The 26461-nt window shown below is 43.0% G+C and overlaps 1 protein-coding gene and 1 long non-coding RNA gene across 3 annotated transcripts; one reads left to right on the top strand and one right to left on the bottom strand.

Moving 5' to 3' along the window:
- Nucleotides 1-367: 367 nt before the first annotated feature.
- On the bottom strand, nt 368-26461 carry pgap1 (post-GPI attachment to proteins inositol deacylase 1). Of its 2 annotated transcripts, none has more exons than XM_020453759.2 (26): nt 26215-26461; nt 25039-25192; nt 13894-14069; nt 13447-13618; nt 13184-13344; nt 12171-12223; nt 12006-12072; nt 10762-10867; nt 10562-10620; nt 10218-10301; nt 9914-9975; nt 8413-8464; nt 8040-8117; nt 7738-7813; nt 7467-7540; nt 7247-7301; nt 7005-7071; nt 6755-6860; nt 6515-6553; nt 6157-6341; nt 5594-5824; nt 5371-5506; nt 5232-5282; nt 4788-5149; nt 4559-4666; nt 368-4438 (listed from the first exon to the last, which is right to left on the bottom strand). In XM_020453759.2, exons 1-26 carry the CDS (start codon nt 26344-26346, stop codon nt 4300-4302), a joined length of 2985 nt encoding a protein of 994 aa, XP_020309348.1. In that variant the 5' UTR covers nt 26347-26461; the 3' UTR covers nt 368-4299. The 2 variants fall into 2 exon arrangements, with proteins under 2 accessions (XP_020309348.1, XP_020309356.1); XM_020453767.2 differs by having other exon boundaries at nt 9914-9963.
- Nucleotides 13523-15953, top strand: LOC116354402 (uncharacterized). The gene is made up of 3 exons (XR_004203617.1): nt 13523-13632; nt 13901-14072; nt 15207-15953. It is a non-coding gene; the product is annotated as an uncharacterized LOC116354402 (long non-coding RNA).

The raw sequence follows: 26461 nt of genomic DNA, 5'->3' as shown, positions 1-26461 counted from the left end.
CTGGCAGTCCTCATGAGAGCCAGGAGTGTTTCGGTCTGTAATAAAGCCCTTTTGAGGGGAAAAACGTATTCTGATTGGCTGGGCTTAGCTCACCCATGGCTGCGCCCCTGCCCAGTCATGTGAAATCCATAGATTAGGGCCTAATGATTTTTATTTCAATTGACTGATTTTCTTTTATGAACTGTAACTCAAGTGCTCATAACGCAACTTTATGTTTTCAATAATCTGTCTGTTTTGCCCATAGTTGTGCAGATGCTAAAACAACCAACCCATCTATTATAAGTCCATTAATTGACCTCATTCTCTAAATAAGCAGTTGATTAAACAACAGAAAAAAGAGCAAATGAGGTACAAAAGACACCTGTGGTTGCCATTTCTTCTCACAACTTTATTTAAACAGAAACAAATTGCACAAATATGTTATAATAACATTAGATAAAAAATGTTTACAATATAAAAAAAACACCAAAGCAATCTCTTTTTTTGTTGCGACAATGCTAAAACCTGAGAATTGAGTATGCCGGTCCTTGTCACTTGACCTATAACCTAACTGTAGAAACAGACTCCAAACATTCACTCAGGCAAGGTCTTTTTGGGGTCCAATTACATTTTTGGAACATTTCTTGTTCAGCAAAGGTCAGCAAGAGACCATCTTCACACAACGAGGACCAGTTCGAGATAGGAGGTTATAGGTTGAAAGTCACCTGGGACAGAAACAGCAAGAGACCGCATCAGTAACATGACTATCAGCGTGTAATGACAGTTTGGTAACACTTAACTGGATGTTCACTTCCCTATAGTCAACAGATCATCAAAGAGCAAGTGGAGACGCAAACAAACTTTTAGCATTCATCTGGACTTTGCAGCTGCCGAACTAAACCCACCAATCTAGTTGAATATGTATGTTGGGACATTTACATGCAAGTATTTTGTCCTTGGGTGTGAATCAAAAGTAGTAGTGGGGGGGGGGGGGGGGGGGCGCTGTGGAGTTGAAGTCTGTCTAGCATCCTAGTTGCAACAGTAAAGCTACAACAGCACGAAGCAACAGCAATTCACTTCATTGGACACACAATATGTACAATTTGGAGACACTTTCCTTAAAATCATCAGCTATATCCTTGGTATAATCAGTTGTCATTCCACAAGCAGCCACCATCTACACCGTTACTCTTAATGTGATCATATACATTTTCAGGCAATCATAACGTGAATTATGTCTGCTTTTAATAACAAACAACTGTTATGACCACTTACAGTTGCAATAAACAGATTTTAATTTAAAAAAATGATGACTGCTAACATTACAATCATAACAGCTATGAATGCAAACAGGCATTTCGGGGTTCAAGGAACAGTATTCCATACAATGATTATTATTTATTTAACTTGTGTAGTGCTTTTCATTACATAAAAATAATCTCAAAGAGCATAAAAAGCTTAAACAAACATATTTAAAATTGAGATATGCTTGTGGCGACAGCTTCACTCTGGATGGTTACGTTAGAACATGAGTAGTTGCCGAGGTGTCAATCTCACTTCAGAAATCACGGGCACCGGTCACAGTGAACACCAATAAAAAAGGAGAAGAAAAAGAAAATCTAGCATATTCATAGAAAACATCTGCCCATTTCTACTAGTTTTACCACAAAGTTTCATCTACATAAATCTGGTCACAATTCACATTTGGAGTGAGGCAGAGTATGTACGTTTCAAAGCACTAAAAACTGCACCACATTGACATACTATAGTTTAGTACACACAAAGCACCCGCACTAAAGGTCTTACGTACTTATGCACACACATACAAACAAACAGGTACATTCACAGTGCAGGTGACACGGGGGGGGGGGTCGTCGGGGAGAGTGTGTAGGATATGCGTGTGTGTTCGTGCTGGAGTGAGTTTGGTCTCTTTAAATTGAAGCTAGCTAGGATGGACAAAGGTGTTCAATTCCTAGCCTGTCTTGTTGAGCTTGAAAAGTCGTAACACTGTACAAGAACCAAGCTGCCTTTACCTTGACATAACACCGTTGTGGCTTTGTCAAGTCATTTAACATACACCAACATAACCTGTTCCATTCCATGTAACCATTCTGTATTTGAAATCGGTTCTGTCTTGCAAATACAAGTGTTAAGACAGCTACAAGCAAGAGTTATGCTCACTACTGTTGCACTCAGATGACCAGATTAGTCACTTGTCAGAGATGCTGGTCTATGTCACAATCTTATGCCCTATACTAGGGAAGTGTCTTGATTGACAGGCAGATAGGAGAGTGAATGCGTGGAGGGGGTGGGGGGGGGGAAATCGGCAGAAAGGCACTAGCTGCTTTGTCCAAGGGATGCCAACAGAGTTGGGGTCAAGGGGTGCTGGTGAGCATCAAAAGTACACGTACAAACACAGACACTATTGGTTAATTCTTACAAAACAATTGTCAAAAAACACCACTAACACAATCCACTGTGTTGTACATTGGAGTGGAGCTATGGCTGATAGGGTTTTACGCAAACACACCCACCTTGAATTAGCAAACAGTAGAGGGTGAAACAGTCTAAAGGCACCATCTCTGGTGCCTCCATGTATCGGTGGCAATAGGGCTCCTTCATCTGATCCTGAAGATCTACAACCCTGTGCTTTCATTACGACAATGAGGGTAATACACATTTATACATGTGTCTGCCTTGTGGAGACCAAGCCGATGTCAGTTTATCAACTGTATTTCAATGCAGGAGCTATGTGTCTTTAGAAAGTCCAGTTTGGAAAAATGTGAGGTAACTGATTAAGGCAAATGGAAATACCAAGTGCTGATGTTTTCCAAGTAAGTAACAACTCTTCTAGTAAATAATAGGGGCCATGGCCTCTTAACGACATCAATAAAATAAAAAAAAGCCAAAGATGCCTTTAAAGCTAGCTCTTCAAGCGGAGGACATTTTGTTAAATCAGAAATAGACAGTAGCTTGTAACAGAATAGCAGAGTCACATGATAGGCCTGTTTGCAAGGTAATATCAGATCTAATATATTCTAGTATGGATAACATCAACCTGGACTCCGTCCATAGAGATGCACAGGAAAAACTGCTCGAGTAGTTATGTTACGACATAAATACAATGTCAAGTTATACCCCCAGTGATCTGATGTGGAATAGCATCCAACTCCATATAACCTTCCTACAACATTGCACAACTAAATTAAGCTATGGTGTGCAGGGTCATCCATTCCTCATGATATCCTAGGTAGTAAGGACCCGGTCACTTTAGATCGAGACTAACCAATAACATTCATAGCTATGGCCACATACTGCATAATAAAACGACCATACTTGGCTAAGAACAGGTTATGTAGTTAGGAGCTCCACTTTCAAAAACGCATCATCTGTGCTTTGAACAGGACGATAGCAACGTAATATAGCAGTTGAAGAAGGTTTGAGGGTGTGATAAGAGTTTAAGAAAACCTTTCAAATCTTTACACTGTCAAAAGCATGACGGAACATGTCCGGTGCAGTTACAATAGCTAGCCAAGCAAGCGAGTTAGCCACGGTCATCTTGCATACAGTACAGCTAGCTGCACGACATCAATGTAACTAAGGTTGCAAAGGGAGGGAATGTTACTGGTAACTTTCAAAATTGACCAGTAAACTACCAGACTTTTGAAAAGTTTAATGTTTTTAATAAATTTTCATAGCATGTAAAATATATTTTTTAAATTGTATAAATGGTAAATTACAGGTAGGTTTGCAACCCTAATTGCAACACTTGACTGCTTATGACATCTTACTAATGACAGAGTAAAGGTAGCTAGCTTCATGAGTGTATTCAAAGTTACCAATAAGACAGGCCAAGAGGTTTAGGGCCAAAAAACAGAATCCAATAAACACGAGACAAATCCCCTCATACTCATTATTACCACAATTATACTGTACTGAAATAGGTTAAATTACAGTTGTATGAAAAACAATAAGAGCAATATCCTGTTGAGAACCACAAGTATCAGGCGTGACATTTGTTATGAAGGAGTAATCGCGTCATGCTCCTTGAAGACAGAGCCATATATATACAGAGTAAGGCAAACTTGGTTAAGACTGGGAATTCCAATGGTAGCCATGTTGGCACCAAAAGCTTGGAACACTTGGAGACAACATGGCGGACAGTTTCGCAAACTATGTATGTCTATGGCTCTGCTGTAGGGTTGCCATCGTCGCCCCCTTCAGGGCCTGAAAGGGGAGTGCAAATCCCAGGCCAGACTAGCTTTGACCAGTTTGGGGACCTGACCCGGGTGATAGGCCCAGCGCAGGTACCAGCAGAACTCAGAAGAGACAGGAAACAGCCAGCGGAACCAGGGCTGCAGACACAAAGTAGTTTACACGGTATAGATGGAGTGGGGAGAAAGACACCATGGCAACGGAGAGAGGCAACAGCAGGCGGGATGTGATAGGCAGGGTTTTACTGAAACACAAGAGCGCAAAACCCAAGTTAAAAACACACCTGGGTGAAAGGACAGCAGTGAAGACAGACATGAAAGATGTGCGCGCATGTGAGACAGACGGAGCAGTATAATACAAGCACCTGTAGCTGAGAGTGAATGTGTTACAGTTGATGAGCAGCAGAGAGGCGATGAAGAGAGGCACAGAGTGGGGCCAGCAAGGGTCAGGATCCAAACGAGCAACAGAATATCTGCAAAGAGAAAAGGCAATTAAAGGAAGGGGGAAAATCACAGTTCTACACATGGACATACACACAGTAGAGTTAGGGAAGTAGAGGGTGGTAAGGGCTAGACACAAACACACTCTAGTACCTGAGGTTGCGGGTCCAGTGGATCAGTGATGGGGCACAGAGCATGACTGGTAGAGTGAGGAGAGCAGACAGGCTGACGTGCAGCTGCAGGTCATCTCTCACATCCTGCAGTACCGAGTCCGAAAGCAGGGGGGCGCCGTTACATTCTTTAAGTTTGCTGTCCAGGGCCTCACTGTTCCCGGTGCCTTTCTCTTTTTCCCCAGTGCCTTTCTCTTTTTCCCCAGTGCCTTTCTCTTTGTCCCCAGTGCCTTTCTCTTTTTCCCCAGTGCCTTTCTCTTTTTCCCCAGTGCCTTTCTCTTTTTCCCCAGTGCCTTTCTCTTTTTCCCCAGTGCCTTTCTCTTTGTCGGTTTGTTTCTCGGGCGCCTGGAAGGGTAGTTGTGATTATAATCAATATATGAATATTTTAGAGAGGTCATTTTTAGAGGGCAATAATTCTGACTCTTACCAGGTTCAGCATATGACTCAGAGACCTCTCTGTCATCTGTAGCCTTAGAACCTGGACAGAAACATAGGCACACATCAGTAAACCACAGGAAAACTAACAAGTTCAATGAGTAAGTATTTAACTGGTCCCCTAGACTCACTCGGTAGAGATGCAGCAGGAAGGTGGCTGTGATTGACAGGGCTCCACAGGAAGCCCATCCTAACACGCTCAGACACAGGATGAGGAGCAGCTGAGTCCGCCTACGCAGGGTGCCGCAGTCCCGAGACACAGAGGGCCTGAAAGCAGACACCCACACACAGACTAAACTAATTCTAATTCCATGGAGTTCAATCTAATGCATGAGGGGAGCGGGCATTCATTACCTGTGAAGCGGGGCCAATAGCAACGAAAGCAGCCTTAGAAAGAGGCGGAGCAGCACGCTGCCCCAGAAGGCAATGGCTGCTCCCAAAACATACAGCAGGGGGGACAGGAGGCGTGGCCAGTCTTCGTTTAGGGGCAAGCCCTCCTGTGTCATACCATCTGGGGAGGTGGCGGGGAGAGCATCTAACGGCGGGAGATGAAGAGTGGACCAACCATCCTGGAACCAGCTATACCTGGATACAAATAGTGGGATGAAGGAGGATAGAGGGACTTTGTATGGTGTGGTGTTGTTTCATGTAATACGAGTGGTCTTTCACAGTGTGTCTGTGTGCATGCGTGTGTGTGTGTGTGCGCACACCACAGGAGGTTGGTGGCAGCTTAATTGGGGAGGACGGGAACGTGTTAATGGCTGGAGCGAAATCCGTGGAACAGTATCAACAACATGGTTTCCATGTGTTTGATGCCATCCCATTCGCGCCGTCCAGCCATTATTATGAGCAGTCCTCTCCCTCAGCAGCCTCCACTGTTGCACACACATGCATGCTTGATTGAATAATAGGTCTACCTGAGCAGCAGATGCAGCAGGTAGACGGGAAGGTCCACCTTGTGGGGCTGCAGGGATCTGGCCACGGCATGGCTCATCTGTAGGGGGCGCCCCATCCTCACGACAGAGGACATCTGCCCCCCACAGGCCAGTAGGAGCGCTACAGCCACGTATACCGGCAACACGGGCCCACAGAACCTCAGCACCTGGGAGGACAGCAGGGTAGAAAATTCCGTTCACTAGTTAGTCATATTGGTGTGTTTGAATTTAAGCTAGCTAGCCTCCATTTCACACAAAGCTAAATTACCCAGGAGTACGACAACGCTCATAACTCTGTATGTCAGGGTGAGAGCTGAGCACGACAGAGTATAGGTCTTACCTGTCCAAGCACCCTGGGAAATGAAGTTCTCACAGATACCTGGAGAGGGAGAGATGAGAGAGAGATTCAGCCAGTCTTAGAGAGAAAGGAAAGTTTAATTTAAAAAATGTTTTAAATTAAAAACCAAACGTGATTCAGCTTGAAGCCTGTATAATGGTTTAATGCCTCACATTAATGGGCAATACCATGTTGAGATAACAGATAAACAAAAAGTATCCCATTTAATTTTGTGGGCAGTACCTTATAGAGGCAGTTGGGGGCAGTGTGGAGCTGCAACAGGACACCAGTGGAGTTGTCAGGACGACTCGTGTGGAGCATTCCCGATATCTCTGTTACAGAGGGAATACTGAGAGAGATTGCAGGGATAGAGCAAATAAATAACAGTTTTCCATTGGGTTACTGGTAAATACATTAGATACACATTTTTTTTTTAAATAGCCAGGATTGGTGGACAGACAAACAGATGGATGGACAGGTGGTAAAATCTTGCCTGGACGTGGTAACGGAGTCCTCCCTAAACCACGGCACCTTCATTATGTAGACATTGGGCAGTCTGTCTGTACATAGAGACAAGGACTTTCAATCCAACATTACTGGTACTTTTGCAATTTGAACCATTACCAAAATCATAAATTAAAAGATGGATTAAGAGCAGCTGTCAACCAAACTCACACAAACACGCACCCCATCAGTTGATAGAAATGTGCTGCAAAACTGTAGACGGCTGCTTACCTGCTTTGGTTACTTTGCAGTGGCTTACGACTGAAATTCTGAAAGCCTGATAGACCTGAGGATACAGTGGTCAGAAAGTATAAGACCAAATACCTTGGTTTTGTTCTGCCAGTACTGTATGTACGATGTTCAACCTCCTGATAGAATGTACTGGACTGCAAGTAGTGGATAATTACTTGACCAAACTTATTATAGAAATATACAATTCAGATGGACTTACCTGATGAAAGTGCTGCAGCTCAATGGTGTGCCGAAGTCCGGTGGAGTTGAGAGTGACGTCACTAACACTCATGCCTGAACGAGCGAGGACCCACAGAGTTCAGCCATAGGGAGCCAGTGTTGCCCACCGAATGAGAAACGTCAACAAATTCATTACACCTAACTAACTAGCTCTTGCAAAATAAAACTGAGCAAAATACAGACTTTCAGACAAACCAGACTGCAAATATAATTGTTTCTACAGGGAGGAATTAGAGAAAAGGAGGACTAACCGAAGGAGAGAACGTGTGGTACTGGCACAGAGACGGTCTGAGACTCCTGTCTCTGCCACTCACACTCCACTGTGAACTGTGGGACACAGAGTAGAAAAGATGTTCACATGAAGGGTACTACAAAAGTGCCTCTACTTCTCTTCACATTTATGAATATGGAATGGCGCTACCACTGAGATAAATGTAGTTTATTTATTTATATTGTCACTACACCTTATGGAAAATAGTGTTTCTCTACCTGTATCCGTATTTGTTAATAACTAGGGCACATAAAGTGATATCAAAATCTGTGCACAGTGTACCTGTCTACCGTTGAGGTTGGAGGCAACCACAATGAGGTGAGAGACAGAGGACAGCTCACTGAGGCTCAGAGTCAGAACCTGGGGGAGGGGGGGGGGGAACAGACAGCGACCAGTGAAGCAACAGTTCTGAAGATTTATTTTGATCTACACTTAATTATTATATACACTTATTTATTTTGGTCAACACGGTTTGAGTGCAGTGTCAAGTCATGTCACATTGTACTTAAAGTACATTCCACAACACAAGAAACAGAGAAATGAAAAACAGGAGAAACAGCAGACAGCACATTGACACAACAACATGTCCGACTTCAAATAACTGACTAACCGCTAATATTTAGTGGTGGTGTAAATATGGGAAGTTAATGCTTACCTTGTAAGCTGGGAGAAGCTCTGTTCCAAAAGACAGATCCACTGCCTGCACACTGGGGAAAGAATAGTACAGTCAGAGACAGCAACGAAGGGAGAAAAGAAGAAGAGAAGGAGCATGGAGAGAGAGAGAGAGAAAGAATGGTACGTCAGATGTCAGAAAGAGCCAGCAGTAAGCTGAAGCAGAGATAAAGGCGAATGAACGAGGAGAAAGAGAGAGAGAGAGAGACAAATGGAAAGAGTGCATGTCTGACATGGCCAGTCAGTACTCACCACTAGGGATGTGACAAATGGGGGAAGAAAATCGAAACATTTCAACAGTCATTTTATCAGTTTTCTGTTAAAACGATAAGAAATGTTCATAAAATTACATGTGAATTCACAATGCAGCTGCGCTGCTGGCAGCAATGGTTTGGGTCTCACGGTTTGGGTCTCCCTTTCAGATGTTTAAGCATGGAACCTTTACTACCGTTACAGTACCTCAAATCCACCTCGCAAAGTTTGCATTTCCTTCCCATTTAACTTAGCTGGTGTTGCTTGCCTTTCGCTGCCATAGTGGTGGAGAGCCGACCCAAAATAATTGATTCCTCGGCTCCTTGCCCGTCAACTCCCATTTCTGAGTATCAAGATTCAGTATTTTTGGAACGGAGGAGACTGATTGATTATTGTCTGTACCTTCGAGAAAACAACACTTGCGTCTTTCATAGCGAGCGACGAAGAGAGAAGGGATGGGCACAGTATAGGCAGATCGGCCACCAGGCAGACAGAGTCAGAGACGTGCACAAGGCCTATCTATCGGCAATCAAAAGCTGTATCTCGCAATGGAATGCTGTATCTTAAATTATTGGCTTGTAATGTCCCGCAACTTCAGTAAAGCAGGGCCTATCATCAATGAATAGGCTAGGATATTCTACACGCCACAGGGTTCCAGAGTGGCGCAGCGTTCTAAGGCACTGCATCTCAGTGCTAGAGGTGTCACTACAGACCCTGGTTCGATTCCAGGCTGTATCACAGCCGGCCGTGATTGGGAGTCCCATAGGGCGCTGCACAATTGGCCCAGCGTTGTCCGGGTTAGGGTTTGGCCGGGGTAGGCCGTCATAGTAAATAAGAATTTGTTCCTAATTGACCTGTCTAGTTAAATAAAGGTTAAATAAAAACAGACTGAAGACACACTCATATCATTAGCGAAAAGCAAGAGCAGGCAAGCCAGCGTGAGGGAAAGAGAAGGCGGCAGGCAGAAAGAATGTATTGGTAATCTGTATCTTGCAATGTCTTGTCACACAAATTCACCAAAGTAGCCTAAAATTTGCCTTTTGCTCTCTAGTTTTATTTAAATTACACAGCTTCCTCCAGGCCTTTATAGCCTACCGTCTAGTTGGGCAATAACACAGAAGATAAAGTTTTGTGATAACTGCACTGTGATTTTAATTTTGTGGGGGGCAGGGAACAACAAAAACATTTTTCTTTAACGTTAAGGATCCCAACTTATCCACACCCCTACTCACCACATGGATCCGTTCATCTGTGTACAACCGTAAACCCAGCTAGTCATTTCCTGTTGGAGAGACTACAAACATTGGCTCGGTAGTCTCACAAAATGCAGTATTCTGCTTGCAAGATTCACCTTATACTGTGTTCTCAACTTGCGGACTTACTCACATCATTAGTCTTATATATCAAAAATCTATTATGAATGGTGGCAGAAGTGGGATTCATAACCAGTGGGAAGCACCAGTGTTATCTTAAGAGCATATATTGTATATTGGTTTGAATCCCATTAAAGCAGCAGAGCTGCCATCTCAGTCTCACCAGGTTGTTGCTGCGACAGTAGAAGTGGCTGTAGGCTCTCCTGCGACTGGAGAGGGCAAACAAGAAATACTTGGCTTGTCCTTCCTGCAGAGAGCAAAGAAACAATAACTCCAAGCCATATTTTCAGAAGACATGGATCTGTAAATGATGTACGATCAAGGCCCAGCTCGTTCTGGGCCTGGAAGCGCAATTTAGCCTACTAGAAGACTAAGTGGCTCAATAAATCACATGAATTACACCAATCTAGTTATTTTAGGTCTGTGATGACCAAAGTGATAGGAGCTATGTGAAGGGTCTATGGACCAAAATGGACCTCGGCCCTGGTGGTAATGGTGTAGGCTTACTTTGGGAGCACTGTACGCCAGACGGAGTGTGTTCACCTCGCTCCACGTTTTAGGAGACCCTGGAGAATGTGATAAATAAGAGAGTGGTCACACACCCGGTAATACATATGTTCTGTAAAAGGACACAGCCTAAAAAGTGACAAGCAGTCACACCGTTCGGCCCTACTACAAAACACACTATAGCACTGTAACCCACTGACCTGAGAGGGAAACGGGCGTCTCTAGCTGCTCACCCAGCACACGTACAGGGTGTCTGATAAAATGATGGTTCAGAATGGCCATTCTCCTCTCTGGATCGTCTGAAAACTGGTAAAAAATAATAAATTAAAAGACATCAATACACAGTACTTAGCAACTTCAAATGGACAGACAGTGTTCCAATTTTCTTTCCTTCATGGCCACTTAAGAGTTGAAAAGACTGGGCAAGATTCTAGACTAATTATTTCTCCTATCAAACTCTTCTCAGATCAATTAGGGAAGTAAGCGGCACACTAAGATTAATTGAGCCACAATTCCGGTGTACATCTAGTCTGCATAGGCTTTCTCTTGGTCTGCTTTCCTTCATCTGCTATAACCACGTTTCCACCCAGTTATGCGAGTAAAGTCATACCGTATAAAAAATTATAATAATAGGAAAAAAAATAGGTCATTTCGGGAACATTTTATAAATGCAGACATCATTTGTTCGTTCGACACGGTGTGAGAAATTGTGGTGTGAGAAATGGTGGTGGAAACACCTTCATGTGCAAATATAGATATATAATAACCATCATATGGAAGTAAACGTGGAGTCACGCAATGATATGGTATGTGGTCCTCCCATTAAGACCCGGGAAACCATGCAGTCCATTAGACTAAAGATTAAATAAGTTAATGATGAACGTCACAGGGTGATGAATGTGCACAGAGATGAGTTTAATGCTCCTTTCCAATAAATATCGAGAGTCTTATTTTGGTGACATGATGATCGATGCTTGACTGCTGTTTGACAAATAAAAATGTATCAATATTAATCTCATCATCTAGACTAGCCTACCTGCACTGTATATGCAAGCTGTTGTTGTCTAGAGCGCACGTGCCAAGATAAAAGTAGGCACATTTGTTATTTAACAGTTAGTTACAAAACTATCGGTAGAGTTGAAAATGAAATGGAAACACATTGAACTTTTGGGTTTTATTCAGTACATGAAAACTTAAGTCAAAAAATATTTTTTGTGCAATACTTAATTACGCACAGAGTTGGTCTTTTTGTTAGAAAAAACACTAATATTTGAATGAAAATCTGTCACCAATTGGATTGAAACCGAGCTACTGATGCGAAATAACTGGATAGTTGGAAGCAAATTCCCAAATGGCATCCAAAATGTTGCCTATCCTGTGTTTTTGAGAACAGTCAAGGAGGCCCCGCCTGGTTTCCAGTCTAGGGAGCCAGTGTGATACTCACCTGTCCCGTTTCAGGTTCAATGAGGTCAAAGAATGCCCGCACAGTGGCCAGAACCAGCTCTTTGCACCTGGAAAACAAACACAATAAGCAAAAGACTTGCATATTTATGGAAGAGGGTCTGGAGATTACATCAAGCAAGCTCTAAAATTGAATTCCTCTACTTACCAAACAATGGACAGGTGGTCCGTGGACACCCAGGTCCTAGGAACAGCAGTAACCTTCATAAAAGAAAAACAGAAAAGGATATTAACCCTATCAGTTTGAAATTGAATGCAAGGCTGAAGGACTTGGGGCAATCGAAATTCATCTGGGCTATCTGAATGAAACGCACACTAAGCATAAAAAATTTAAAAAACTGACCGACCAGGTGAAAGTTATGATCCCTTATGTCACTTGTTAAATCCACTTCAAATCCCTGTAGCTGAAGGGGAGGAGACAGGTTAAATATGACTTTTAAGCCTAGATTGTGTATGTGTGCCACTCAGAGGGTGAGTGGGAAAGACAAAAGACTTAAGTGCCTTTGAATTGGGTATGGTAGTAGTTGCTAGGCGCACTGTCAAGAACTGCAACGCTGCTGGGTTTTTCCACTCTCAACAGTTTTCCATGTGTATCAAGAATGGTCCAATACCCAAAGGACATCCAGCCAACTTGATACAGCTGTGGGAAGCATTGGAGTCAACATGGGCCAGCATCCCTGTGGAACGCTTTCGACACCTTGTAGAGTCCATGCCCCGATGAATTGATGTTACAAGGGGTGGGGTGCAACTTAATATTAGGAAGGTCTTCCTAATGTTTAGTATACTCAGTGTATATTGTTTTTGGCATGTGGCCAACTAATTGGGCGGCAGGTAGCCTAGCGCTTAGGGGCACTGAACTGCAGCTGACCCATTGCTTCCAGCCTCTTGGGGTGTGTGTGTGTGTGTGTGTGTGTTAGGTTGGGAACATAAAAATACAAATTTCTGTTTTCAGTAAGTTAATAGACAATAAAGCATATATCATCTTATAAATGTAAAGATTGAGTGGACAATTTTGTCTCAAGTGATAGAATAGTTACAAAGCTTACAGCAGTTCACAAGGCTCGATTTGACCGTCAACAAACAAACGTCAACAAAATAAATGTGCAGATAAAACATGTCAAATGTGAATGCAGCAGAAACTTTGACTTTGTTGAGTCTTACCACCAGAGACAGCTTGCTTGGGTCGTCCTGGGGGCAGGGCAGGGACGTGAGGCCGGAGCGTACCTGGTAGTCACGGTAACCACCCCCCACGGAGAGAACTGTCACGTTGCGCAGGTCTTCCGCTCGACCCACCCAGCGCTGTCTCACAGCAGAGTAGAACTCTACACACACACAGAGCAGAAAGGAGAGAATACAGACAGATCACAGTGCTGGGGGTTACTATACTTTGTTAGCCCTAGTGTGTGTGTGTGTGTGTTCCATACCCAGAAGGTGTGCGTCGAGGGACAGCACGGGGGCCTGGTGAGGGGAGGCCTGGGTGATGATGAGGCTGACAAGGCGAGGGCTGAAGCGGGGCAGGGTGAAGAGGGCTCGGGCCACCACTCCCCCCATGGAGTGACCCACCAACACCACACTATGAGGGGGGGCTTCATGATCCTGTGGAGAAAGAGGTAGGTGTGGGATTTAGTTCATCAGTCTAATGCCCAATCCCAAATTGATCCTTAGCCCCGAGGCACTTGTGTTTATCTGAGAGGATTGGATAGTTTAAGCAATATGGCAAAAACTCCACCTGCCCTCTCAGACAAGTGCCTAGGGGGGGGTAGGGGTTGATTTGGGCTTGGGTGTAAGTCAGTTGTTAGCCATTTTTAGTTAGCATTTATATATCTGATGTTTTTAAGAGAGCTCACACAACATTTTCTTATATAATATACCTTGTAGAGGCGCAGGATGGCCTTGATGCTCTCGTGTAGGAAGTGGGTCTGCCGGCGCAGGCTGCCTCCATACAGGGCCACAAGCTCCTCGTTGAAGTCGATGGTGAACACGTTGAGGTGGACCCCTCCTTCCAGGGCCTCAGCCTTCCTCAGAGCCACCGAACCCAGGGAGCGAGCTGGTGAGAGGACATAAGAGGTCATAAACCGATTAGAAAGCTGTGAGAAGATTAACACTGAAGGATAAGATTTTAAAAATATATAATAACCAGAAGTTGGGCAAGGGAGGACACGTAGCTCAGGGCTATGCAGTTACAGCCCTCGAACGATGTTCGGTTGGAACAAGTTAATAGCTTGACTATTCATAGGGGTGTGTAACTAGTGTCACTAAATGGTCATTGTAGAACGGACATAATTGCCATGTACAGGTCAAACCCTACTCCTACAGAACACCATGTGCGTGTCATAACTTGGGTAGCTAGCTAGCTAGGTAGGTAGCCATCTAGTCTAGCTAGATAGCTAAGTTAGCTAAACAACTACAGGTAGCTATATCTATGACTAAACATAGAAGAGGTTTAACAATCTGAGATATATTGTAAACAGCAAGCTAAAATGTTATACAACCAGCCACTTAAAGCTAGGTTTACCAGCAAACATTACCACATGACTGGAGCTGGCAAGCTAGTTAGTCTGGCGCCTTCTAACTTGTTAGCAAACGTGTAACATTAGCAACTGTAAATAATTTTACTAGCCAGCTATGTAACATAATTGACAAAGGTTGACATTGGTTATGACCGTGGATGCGTTTCAATCTCACAAAATTATAGGCATGATGCAAGATTGGAATCCTAACAGATGTAACAATTGACTATCCAGCTAGCTAGCTAAGAGGACAAAAATTAATACAACACTTTACTGTTGTAAATCTCAAACTGAATCTGGTTTTACTATAAATATATTTGCCTAAGCATGCCTGATAGTATCTAGCTACAGCCATGTCTGTCTGTCTGTCTGCCGAGGCACATTTGTACAGTCTGGTCACTGTGCAAAGGTTGAGGGTTATGCTATATTTATTTCTATTAGGCTAGATATTGTTCTAAATGTAATATCTCTGCCTGTGCATATGTTCAACTTCTCTACCCTAATGGTGATGTTATGCTGGCATAGTTCAACTGTCGTTCAAACTGTACAATAGAGTATAATTCATTATATTTGTTTGTCTTATAGACAATACCTTGTGGTGCCTGGGCTTCTTCCTGGAGTGAATTCTAGATACAGAAAAATAATTCCTTTGCTTGTGTGTGTCATTGTGGCAGAACTGTTTCCCTCTTGGTGGATTGGACATTATGCTGTATTTCAAGCAGAAGATGACTCAAGAGAATGGCAGTTTGATAATGACCACTCCCACAGCCGTACAATTATTCCCTGAACTTTACGACACTGTTCACTCTTATCTTACTGCATGTTCCTTTGTGAATGTCAATTTCATCATGACCACCTCTCCCATCATCTGCTGATCGCCAGTTCTTAGCTATAGATTATAAAACCAGATAATGTGATTTAACCAAAGATTGTTCTTACTGGGAGTTACTGGATAGGTACTCTTTGGTATATCACAGAGGATTTTCAACCAACCTTAGTGATGCCGTCTTCGTTTAGACACCCAACTGTCTCGATCAATGAGAGAAGGCTTGAAATAGACAAGGTGGTGGCATACCCTTTGTTGGATTACTTCGTGGAGCAAAACAAATATTTTAATGACGGAGCATTTTCTAAATTCAAAAAGGACCCCTGCAACTAGACACAGACATTTTGAGACTTGTGTTCCCAGAATCGAGCACGAAGGCAGTATTGCTAAGCGAAGGCTGGTCGAAAATTCTCTGTGTTACACCAAGCAGTACCTATCCTGTAACTCCCAGTAATGGATACCGAAAATATTTGGTTAAATCACATTATCTGATGTAACAATCTGTAGCTACAGTTTTCTACACACTGAACTGTACTACATTGTTCATACTGTATTTGTGTCTGCTACTTTTACCATAAAACATTCTTGTTGAATACCAAGTTCTCTTTTTGAGTTAGCATTAAACAGTGTACACTCCCCTGTATAGTTTACAGTGCATTCGGGAAAGTATTCAGACCCCTTGACTTTCTCTTAATTTTGTTACGTTACAGCCTTATTCTAACATTGATTAAAATGTTTTCTCTGATCAATCTACACACAAAAATTCATAATGACAAAAGCAAAAACAGAAATACCTTATTTACTTAAGCATTCAGAACCTTTGCTATGAGATTATTGATGATCCTCGAGATGCTTCTACAACTTGATTGGAGTCCACCTGTGGTAAATTCAATTGATCGGACATGATTTGAAAAAGGACACACCTACATAAGGTCCCACAGTTGACAGTGCATGTCAGAGCAAAAACCAAGCCATGAGGTAGAAGGAATTGTCTGCAGAGCTCTGAGACATGATTGTGTTGAGGCACAGATCTGGGGAAAAGTACCAAAACATTTCTGTAGCATTGAAGGTCTGCAAGAACACAGTGGCCTCCATTATACTTTTAAATGTTTTTATTTATTTAACCTTTATTTAACTAGGCAAGTCAGTTTAGAACAAATTATTATTTTCAATGACGTCTTCAATGGGAAGGAAGAAGTTTGGAACCACAAAGACTCTTCCTAGAGCTGGTTGCATGCCAAACTGAGCATTCGGGGGAGAAGGGCCTTGGTCAGGGTGGTGACCAAGAACCCAATGGTCACTCAGACAGAGCTCCAGAGTTCCTCTGTGGAGATGGGAGAACCTTCCAGAAGGACAACCATATCTGCAGCACTCCACCAATCAGGCCGTTATGGCAGAGTGGCCAGACGGAAGCCACTTCTCAGTAAAAGGCACATGATAGCCCGCTTAGAGTTGCCAAAAGGCCCCTAACGGGCTCAAAGAACGATAAGAAACAAGATTATCTGGTCTGATGAAACTATGATTGAACTATTTGGCCTGAATACCGAGCACCACGTCTGGATGAAACCTGGCACCATCCCTACAGCATGGTGGTGGCAGCATTGCTCTGGGGATGTTTTTCAGTGGCAGGGACTGGGAGACTAGTCAGGATCGAGGCAAAGATGAATGGAGCAAAGTAGAGAGAGATCCTTGATGAAAACCTGCTCCAGAGCGCTCAGGACTTCAAACTGGGGCAAAAGTTTCCCTTCCAACAGGACAACGACCCTGAGCACACAGCCAAGACAATGTAGGAGTGGCTTCGGGACAAGTCTCAATGTCCTTGACTGACCCAGCCATAGCCCAGACTTGAACCCGATCGAACACCTCAGGAGTGACCTGAAAATAGATGTGCAGCGACGTTCCCCATCCAGAGCTTGAGAGGATCTGCAGAGAAGAATAGGAGAAACTCCCCAAATACAGGTGTTTCAAGCTTGTAGCGTCATACCCAAGAAGACTCAAGGCTGTAATCGCTGCCAAAGGTGCTTCAACAAAGTACTGAGTAAAGGGTCTGAATAGTTATGTAAATGTAATATTTGAGTTTATTTTTTACTAGATTAGCAAAAATGCTTCAAAACCTGTTTTTGCTTTGTGATTATTGTGTATACATTGATGAGGGAAAAATATATATTTAATCCATTTCAGAATAAGGCTCTAACCTAACAAAATTTGGAAAAAGTGAAGGGGTCTGAATACTTTCCGAAGGCACGAACTCATTTTCGTGCTCGTTTGTTATTAGCACAGCTAGACAGAACACCACACAGGCATGATGAAAAACACATGTTTTCAAAAATATCTTGCCTAGAGAAGATCTGAGATTACTGTGTGTTGGTCGTTAGAAGTAAATAACACCATCATCCAAGTTTGTAGGGCACCCCCCATCTACCTAGCAGGGCGGTATCTGCATTCACTATGAATGGGGGTGGCAGGTAGCCTAGTGGTTATAGCGTTGGGCAAGTAACCGAAAAGTTGCTGGATTGAATCCCGGAGCTGACAAGGTACAAATCTGTCATTCAGTCCCCTGAAAAAGGCAGTTAACCCACTAGGCCATCATTGTAAATAAGAATTTGTTCCTAACTGACTTGCCTAGTTAAATAATGGTAACATTGATTAAAAAAATATAAATATATAAAAAATATTTTTTTAAATGAATGCTGGACTATGTTGTTTAGCAGCCAAATACAGGAAAAAACTAAACTTTCTACTAGTGAAATGAAAACGTGCTCGTTCTAGCTTGTGGTTTCGATAATCTTGATGTTTATGATAAAGAACGTAATGTTGTTAATATAGTAATGACTATGTGCCGTGGCAGAACCAGGGTGAAATTTCCTTTTAATTTCAATTTTTTGGCTTATCCCTGACATCCCTGACATTCATCCACCACATCCCTGAACAGTGGCTGTCCCCCCATGTGAGGATTAAGGTTGACCAAAGCTCATGGATATCAACACAAGATGACCTCTGAATAGACTAGATTTACTATTGGAGTTAAGTAATCTGATTAGCAAAACAGAGGGCAGTGTGTAGATTATGGATTTAAGCATCCCTTCAATTTACCTGTGAACCTGGACCTCTTTTCACCTCCCTATGAACAGTAGCACTCCTTTTAACGGTTTAAATCAACTCTGATTAAAGGGATAATTGTGGATACCACTTGTATGTCTCTGCGTACAATTTAAAATAAGTTTCTAACTAGAGTTAGTGCAATTGCTAACTACCATTAGAGCAATGACTGGCAGTCTATTGTAACAGCTAGCTGTTAACATACTATTACCAGTCATTGTGCTAATGCTAGTTAGCATTGGCTTGCATAATTACCTCCAACTTCTTTCATAGTGAATGCAGACATAAAGAGTATCCATGAGTTAATCTGACTCTGTGGAAGTAGATAAAGCTCTTCATTGCCAAAATCTCAAAGTATCCCTTTAAGTGTGTTTAATGTAAAACTAGGTATTAGGCTTGACAGGCTTTAAAGTAGCCTAAACATAGCCTACTTAGTGCTGATGTTGTTGAATGTAAAACATCTAAAGATCATGAATCCAAGATGGCCCCTTGTATATAGCCGGTCTTTTATCGTATACATCATAATCTCACTTCTATCTTCAAACTAAATACACTTTCCTGCAACCCACCTCACCCAATGTGGAACGGATCTGATATTTTTATTCCTTATAACTGGAACTTCCATTCGGAGCTAGCCAGCTAACTAGCTACTAGTCTTTGTTAGCCACGGCGAGCTGTCCTCGCCTTTTCCCCCCGGAATCAGCCAGCCTTAGCTTGGACAATCACCTGCCAGTCTGCACAGCGCGATATCAACTCAGACCATATCGGACTGCTCTTCTCTACCATATCACCGGATTACTGCCACTCTGGATCATTACTCCTAGCTAGCTGCAAACGAGTGGCTACTGTTAGCTAATGCCTCTGTTCGGAAGCAAGCACCAGTTAGCCTCGAGCTAGGCACATATACCAACTAATTCTATGGTTACAACCACCTAATTTGCCAATTGGCCTGGAACCTTTATTGTCGACACGGAGCCCCACTGATCCAACACGACTGGACTGCCAACGTGATCGCCCGATGTGGTCTCAACTAGAGGTCAATCGATTAATCGGAATGGCTGATTTCAAGTTTTCATAACAATCGGTAATCTGCATTTTTAGACAGATTTTAGTAGTCCTATAATAACTACAACCTACAACTTCTTACCTGGGAATATTGAAGACTCATGTTAAAAGGTTCTGAGCAAGGAACTTAAACATGAGCTTTTTTACATGGCACATATTGCACTTTTACTTTCTTCTCCAACACTTTGTTTTTGCATTATTTTAAACCAAATTGAACGCTTCATTATTTATTTGAGACTAAATTGATTTTATTGATGTATTAAGTTAAAATAAGTGTTCATTCAGTATTGTTGTAATTGTCATTATGTATATATATAAAAAAAAAAATAATAATAAATAATATAAAAATTACATTAAAATTCTATATTTTTTTGTATTATTATTATTATTTAAAATCGGCCGATTAATCGGTATTGGCTTTTTTTGGTCCTCAAATAATCGTTATCGGCGTTGAAAAATCATAATCAGTCGACCTCTAGTCTCAACAGGCTATTCTGTTATGATATCGCCACAGAACCATCTACTAGCCCTGGCCCATTAGCTTTTTCTGAATGCTGTGCCCCCTGCTCGCCGAGTGTAGTAGTGAATACCGTACAGCACCCTGTCTCACCTATTGCTACTCTTTTGACCCTATGATCAATCGGCTACACAGCTGATGCCCCCTGGACTGTTTCAATAACACTGTACCCCATTTTGTTTACCTTAGCTCTCCTGATCAACACCTGTGATTGCTTTATGCCTCTCTCTAATGTCAATATGCCTTGTCTACTGCTGTCTTGTCTCGTTTTTATTGCTTTATTTCACAGCCCTCAGTCCCGCTCAAATTGTCTTAGATAGCTCTTTCGTCCCACCCCACACACATGACGAGACCTCACCTACATTAATTAATGCCTCCAGAGACTAAACCTCTCATCATCATCACGCATAGGTTTACCTCCACTGTGCTCACATCCTACCATACCCTTGTCTGTACATTATGCCTTGAATCTATTCTACCACACCCAGATATCTGCTCCTTTAATTCTGTCCCCAACGCACTAGACGACCAGTTCTTATAGCCTTTAGCCGTACCCTTATCCTACTCCTCCTCTGTTCCTCTGGTGATGTAGAGGCCCAGGCCCTGTAGCCCCCAGTTCCACTCCTATTCCCCAGGCGCTATCATTTGTTGACTTCTGTTGACTAACCGTAAAAGCCTTGGTTTCATGCATGTTAACATCAACTACAACATTTTCTGACAAGATAGAACTTTCCAAAGGGGCTGGAGTTGCAATCTACTGCAGAGACAGCCTGCAGAGTTCTGTCATGCTATCCAGGTCTGTGCCCAAACAGTTCGAGCTTCTACTTTTAAAATTCCACCTTTCCAGAAATAAGTCTCTCACTGTTACTGTTTGTTACAGATCCCCCTCAGCGCCCAGCTGCACCCTGGACACCATATGTGAATTAATTCCCCTCCATTTATCTTCACAGTTTGTACTGTTAGGTGACCTAAACTGGGATATGCTTAAACCCCGGCCGTCCTATAATCTAAGATAGATGCCCTCAATCTCACCCAAAATTATCATGGAACCTACCAGGTACAACCCCAAATCCATAAACTCAGGCACCCTCATAGATATCATCCTGACCAACCTGCCCTCTAAATACACCTCTGCTGTCTTCAACCAGGATCTCAGCGATCAAATCAAAGTTTGTCACGTACACCGAATACAACAGTGAAATGCTTATTTACAGGCTCAAACCAATAGTGCAAAAAAGGTATTAGGTGAACAATGGTTAAGTAAAGAAATAAAACAGTAAAAAAAGACTACTAGGTTATATACAGTAGTGAGGATATAAAAGTAGCGAGGCTACATACAGACACCGGTTAGTCAGTCTGATTGAGGTAGTATGTACATGTAGTTATGGTTAAAGTGACTATGCATATATGATGAACAGAGTGTAGCAGTAGCGTAATAGAGGGGTTAGCGGGACACAATGCAGATAGCCCGGTTTGCCAATGTGCGGGAGCACTCGTTGCGTACTCACTGCCTCATTGCCTGCATCCGTAATGGGTCTGCGGTCAAACAACCACCCCCTAAAACACTTCAGCGAGCAGGCCTTTCTAATCGACCTGGCCCAGGTATCCTGGAAAGATATTGACCTCATTCCGTCAGTAGAGGATGCCTGGTTATTGTTTAAAAATGCTTTCCTCACCATCTTAAATAAGCATGCCCCATTCAATAAAAAATAGAATCAGGAACAGATATAGCCCTTGGTTCACTCCAGACGTGACTGCCCTTGACCAGCACAAATACATCCTGTGGCATTCTGCATTGGCATCGAATAGCCCCCACGATATGCAACTTTTCAGGGAAGTTAGGAACCAATATACACAGGGAGTTAGGAGAGCAAAGGCCAGCTTTTTCAAACAGAAATTTGCATCCTGTAGCCAAAACTCCAAAAAAGTTCTGGGACACCGTAAAGTCCATGGAGAATAAGAGCACCTCCTCCCAGCTGCCCACTGCACTGAGGCTAGGAAACACTGTCACCACCGATAAACCTACGATAATCGAGAATTTCAATAAGCATTTTACTATGGCTGGCCATGCTTTCCACCTGCGACCCCTACCCCAGTCAACAGCTCTGTACCCCTCACAGCTATTTGCCAAAGCCTCCCCCATTTCCCCTTCACCCAAAACCAGATAGCTGAAGTTCTGAAAGAACTGCAAAATCTGGACCCCAACAAATCAGCTGGGCTAGACAATCTGGACCCTCTCTTTCTAAAATGATCTGCCAAAATTGTTGCAACCCCTATTACTAGCCTGTTCAACCTCTCTTTCGTATCATCTGAGATCCCCAAAGATTGGAAAGCTGCCACGGTCATCCCTCTCTTCAAAGGGGGAAACACTAGACTAAAACTGTTACAGACCTATATCTATCCTATTCTGCCTTTCTAAAGTCTTCGAAAACCAAGTTAACAAACAGGTCACCAACCATTTAAAATCCCACCGTACCTTCTCCGCTATGCAATCTTGTTTCTGAGCTGGTCATGGGGGCACCTCAGCCAAGCTCAAGGTCCTAAACAATATCATAACCACCATCAACAAAAGACAATACTGTGCACCCGTATTCATTGACCTGGCCAAGGCTTTTGACTCTGTCAATTACTGCATTCTTATCGGCAGACTCAACAGCCTTGGTTTCTCAAATGACTGCCTCGCCTGGTTCACCAACTACTTCTCAGAAAGAGTTCAGTGTATCAAATCAGAGGGCCAGTTGTCCAGACTCTGGCAGGCTCTATGGAGGTGCCACAAGGTTCAATTCTCGTGGCCGACTCTTTTCTCTGTATACATCAATGATGTCGCTCTTGCAGCTGGTGATTCTCTGATCCACCTCTATGCAGACAACACCATTCTGTATACTTCTGGCCTTCTTTGGACACTGTGTTAACTAACCTCCAGACGAGCTTCAATGCCATACAACTCTCCTTCCGTGGCCTCCAACTGCTCTTAAATGCAAGTAAAGCGAAATGCATGCTGCTCTTCAAACAATCGCTGCCTGCACTTGCCCACCCACCTAGCATCACTACTCTGGACGGTTCTGACTTATAATTGTCCACATATTCTAAAACCTAGGTGTCTGGTTAGACTGTAAACTCTCCTTCCAGACTCACATTAAGCATCTCCGATCCAAAATGAAATATAGAATCTGCTTCCTATTTCGCAACAAAGCATCCTTCACTCATGCTGCCAAACATACCCTCGTAAAAAACTGACTATCCTACCGATCCTTGACTTCGGCGATATCATTTAAAAAATTGCCTCCAACACTCTACTCAGCAAATTGGATGTAGTCTATCACAGTGCCATCCGTTTCGTCAACAAAGTCCCATATACTACCCACTACTGCGACTTGTATGCTCTCGTTGGCATATTCGTCCCCAAACCCACTGGCTCCAGGTCATCTATAAGTCTATGCTAGGTAAAGCCCCGCCTTATCTCAGCTCACTGGTCACCATAGCAGCACCCACCCGTAGCACACGCTCCAGCAGGTATATTTCACTGGTCACCCCCAAAGCCAATTCCTCCTTTCCTTCCAATTCTCTGCTGCCAATGAATGGAACAAATTGCAAAAGTCACTGAAGCTGGAGAATCATATCTACCTCACTAACTTTAAGCATCAGCTTATCAGAGCAGCTTCCTGATCATTGCACCTGTACATAGCCTATCTGTAAATAGCCAATCCAACTACCTCATCTCCATATTGTTATTTATTTTATGTATATATATAAAAAATGTTTTGCTCCTTTGCACACCAGAATCTCTCCTTGGGCATTCAACTTCTGCACATCTATCACTTCTGTGTTTATTTGCTAAATCGTAATTATTTCACCACTACGGCCTATTTATTGCCTTACCTCCCTAATCTTACTTCATTTGCACACACTGTATATAGACTTTTCTATTGTGTTATTGACTGTACGTTTGTGTATTCCATGTGTAACTCAGTGTTGTTGTTTGTGTCGCACTGCTTTGCTTTCTCTTGGCCAGGTCGCAGTTGTAAATGAGAACGTGTTCTCAACTAGCCTACATGGTTAAATAAAGATAAATAAATAAAAATCATGCCTGGGTTGAGGTTTGCTTGGTTGAGGTATGTGATTGTAACCATAACATGTAAATAGACTAATGCAACAGAACCCATGATGGAGGACACTGAATACCATCATGCACATAATGGTAAAATAGCAAACTATGTGCATGTTGCATGTGTGTATGTGGGGGTGGGTGGGCGTACGCATGCAAGATTGAGAGTGAGAGAAAGAGAGCGTGGGTGTTCTACTCCCACCAGCAGCCACTAGCAACACCAAACCAGAAGAGGATAGATCTGCATTAGAGTGGGCATAGAACAGGGAACATCAACTAAATTCAGCCAGAAGATCAGGAGGAAGAGAACATAATCACAAATCATTTGTAAACCTCAAATTGACCACACAGATATAATATTTAACTAAAACAGAATCATTTGAAACCTTGTACACGATCACACACACACACACTGTATAACTCTCTTATGCGTGGGAATACTTTGGAACAGATTTCCAGAATTAAAATCCCTTGGAGCTGATTTGCTGGTGTTTTTCACACACACACACACACACACACACACACACACACACACACACAACCCCCCCCCCCCCCCTTTTGGATACAAGTAGTGCATTTTGATGCCCAAAAAATATTCAACAGATATATATTTTTTATTTTATTTATTTTGCTTAGAAAACTTGGGGTACAAAATAAAATCACCGCCAGTTGGGAAACCCTTCCATAAGATATTTCTCAAATACAAGACTTTCACCAGCCTATGTACAATATGCAACCGAATCAGATATTGTACATTATAAATTCTTAGCTTCCATTGTTAGAGCAATGGAGAGAGCAAACTTGTGATATTCCCTAATCTGAGTTGAGTGGGTATGTTCGATTCGAGCAAGTTTGAAAAGTGGATTACTTTGGTTAATGGTGATAGAGGCTCACCTTGTTTGTAGCTGCCTGCGTTTCCAGGTAGGAAAAGAACAGGGGCCCCGGCTAGTTTTAGTCCGCGAGTGTCCTGAGCGTACTGGCCCTCTCCGTACAGGTAAAGCCCATACGCTGGGTACTGGCGGGCCACGCGTCGGGGCAGGGCAATACGCTGTCAACACACAAACATAGTGAGGACACACACATCCCTGATAGAGCTCGTACTCTCCGGGCCTAAAGTACAACACACTAAGGATACACACACACCTCCCTAGAGGTAGAGCCATATGCTGGGAACAGCTGAGCCACACTTCTAGGCAGATTAACACATCACAGAGAAGAAGAAAAAAACAGTACAGTGAGAAAGCATTGTTGTGTGTGTGTGTGTGTGCATCCTGAACGACAGGAGAGGTGTGGCACCACGTGGCCAATACTGACTCTTGATTGAGCAAATCAGAACCGAGAACAATTTGGGGTAATAAATATAATAGCTACTTCTAATAGATTGGGCCAATTCTTCATATTTTATCAGCACCATTGTGAGCGCAGACAGACCACACAGGGCCATATGGTTGTGCCAGGCACTCAATGGGTGGAATAATCACCTTATAGTACTTATCATGGATCAACTGCAGCTTCCAACACAAGGTGTGATCTCCTGAGCCCTGATGTAACATACAATGACACCACACACACTCACTCAGCATCCTCAACATACAGTAACTGCCTACCATGCCACCTCTCTATTGCAGCTAGTACTAGAAATAATGTACAATTCCATGGTAAATGTGAAACGTAGCTAGGTGTGCATGACACAGTCTGTCGACACCCTCAACAAGGAAATCGTCCTGAAAATCATGCATGAGGCGCGATGTTGAAATTGGAAGCCTAATGCAGGTGCTTTACGACAACAGGTAGCTTGAGCTTCAGCATGATATATCGGCCATGGGCTAATTTATAGCTAGCCATAACCATATTATGGCTCTAAAAATCACAGCTGGACATTGACAGCTGGGGGGGGGGGGGGGGGGGGGGGGGATGCTAGCTAGTCCTGAAAAGGATGGACACTAAAATAATGTTACGCATTTGGCAGCAACGTTCCGAGTGTTGTTGACAGTGCCGAGTGATTACGCCGAACCGAAACCGAATCGCGCACGGTGCCATTTGTTTGAGGTCAATAGGCAAACTACTCACCCGGTACTCGGGGTACTCGAACATATAGGTCATTGTGCACCTATTCTCTTCAAATCCCGAAAACATTTCTCGCAGGCCCATCGCCAGAAGACCCAGTGCACACCCGTAAAAGGCCACAGTGGCGACTCTCATGTCTACTGTCTTTAGGATTTTTGTCTATTTACAGGTATACTGTTTCCATTTTTCCTTTTGCAAACCCTCTCTCTGTTAAACCTGATCTTCTTCTTCTTCTTCTTCTGTGGATTCT

Source organism: Oncorhynchus kisutch, linkage group LG2, assembly GCF_002021735.2.
Source record: "Oncorhynchus kisutch isolate 150728-3 linkage group LG2, Okis_V2, whole genome shotgun sequence".
Taxonomy (NCBI): domain Eukaryota; kingdom Metazoa; phylum Chordata; class Actinopteri; order Salmoniformes; family Salmonidae; genus Oncorhynchus; species Oncorhynchus kisutch.
This window is presented reverse-complemented; position numbering and strand designations above follow the sequence as displayed.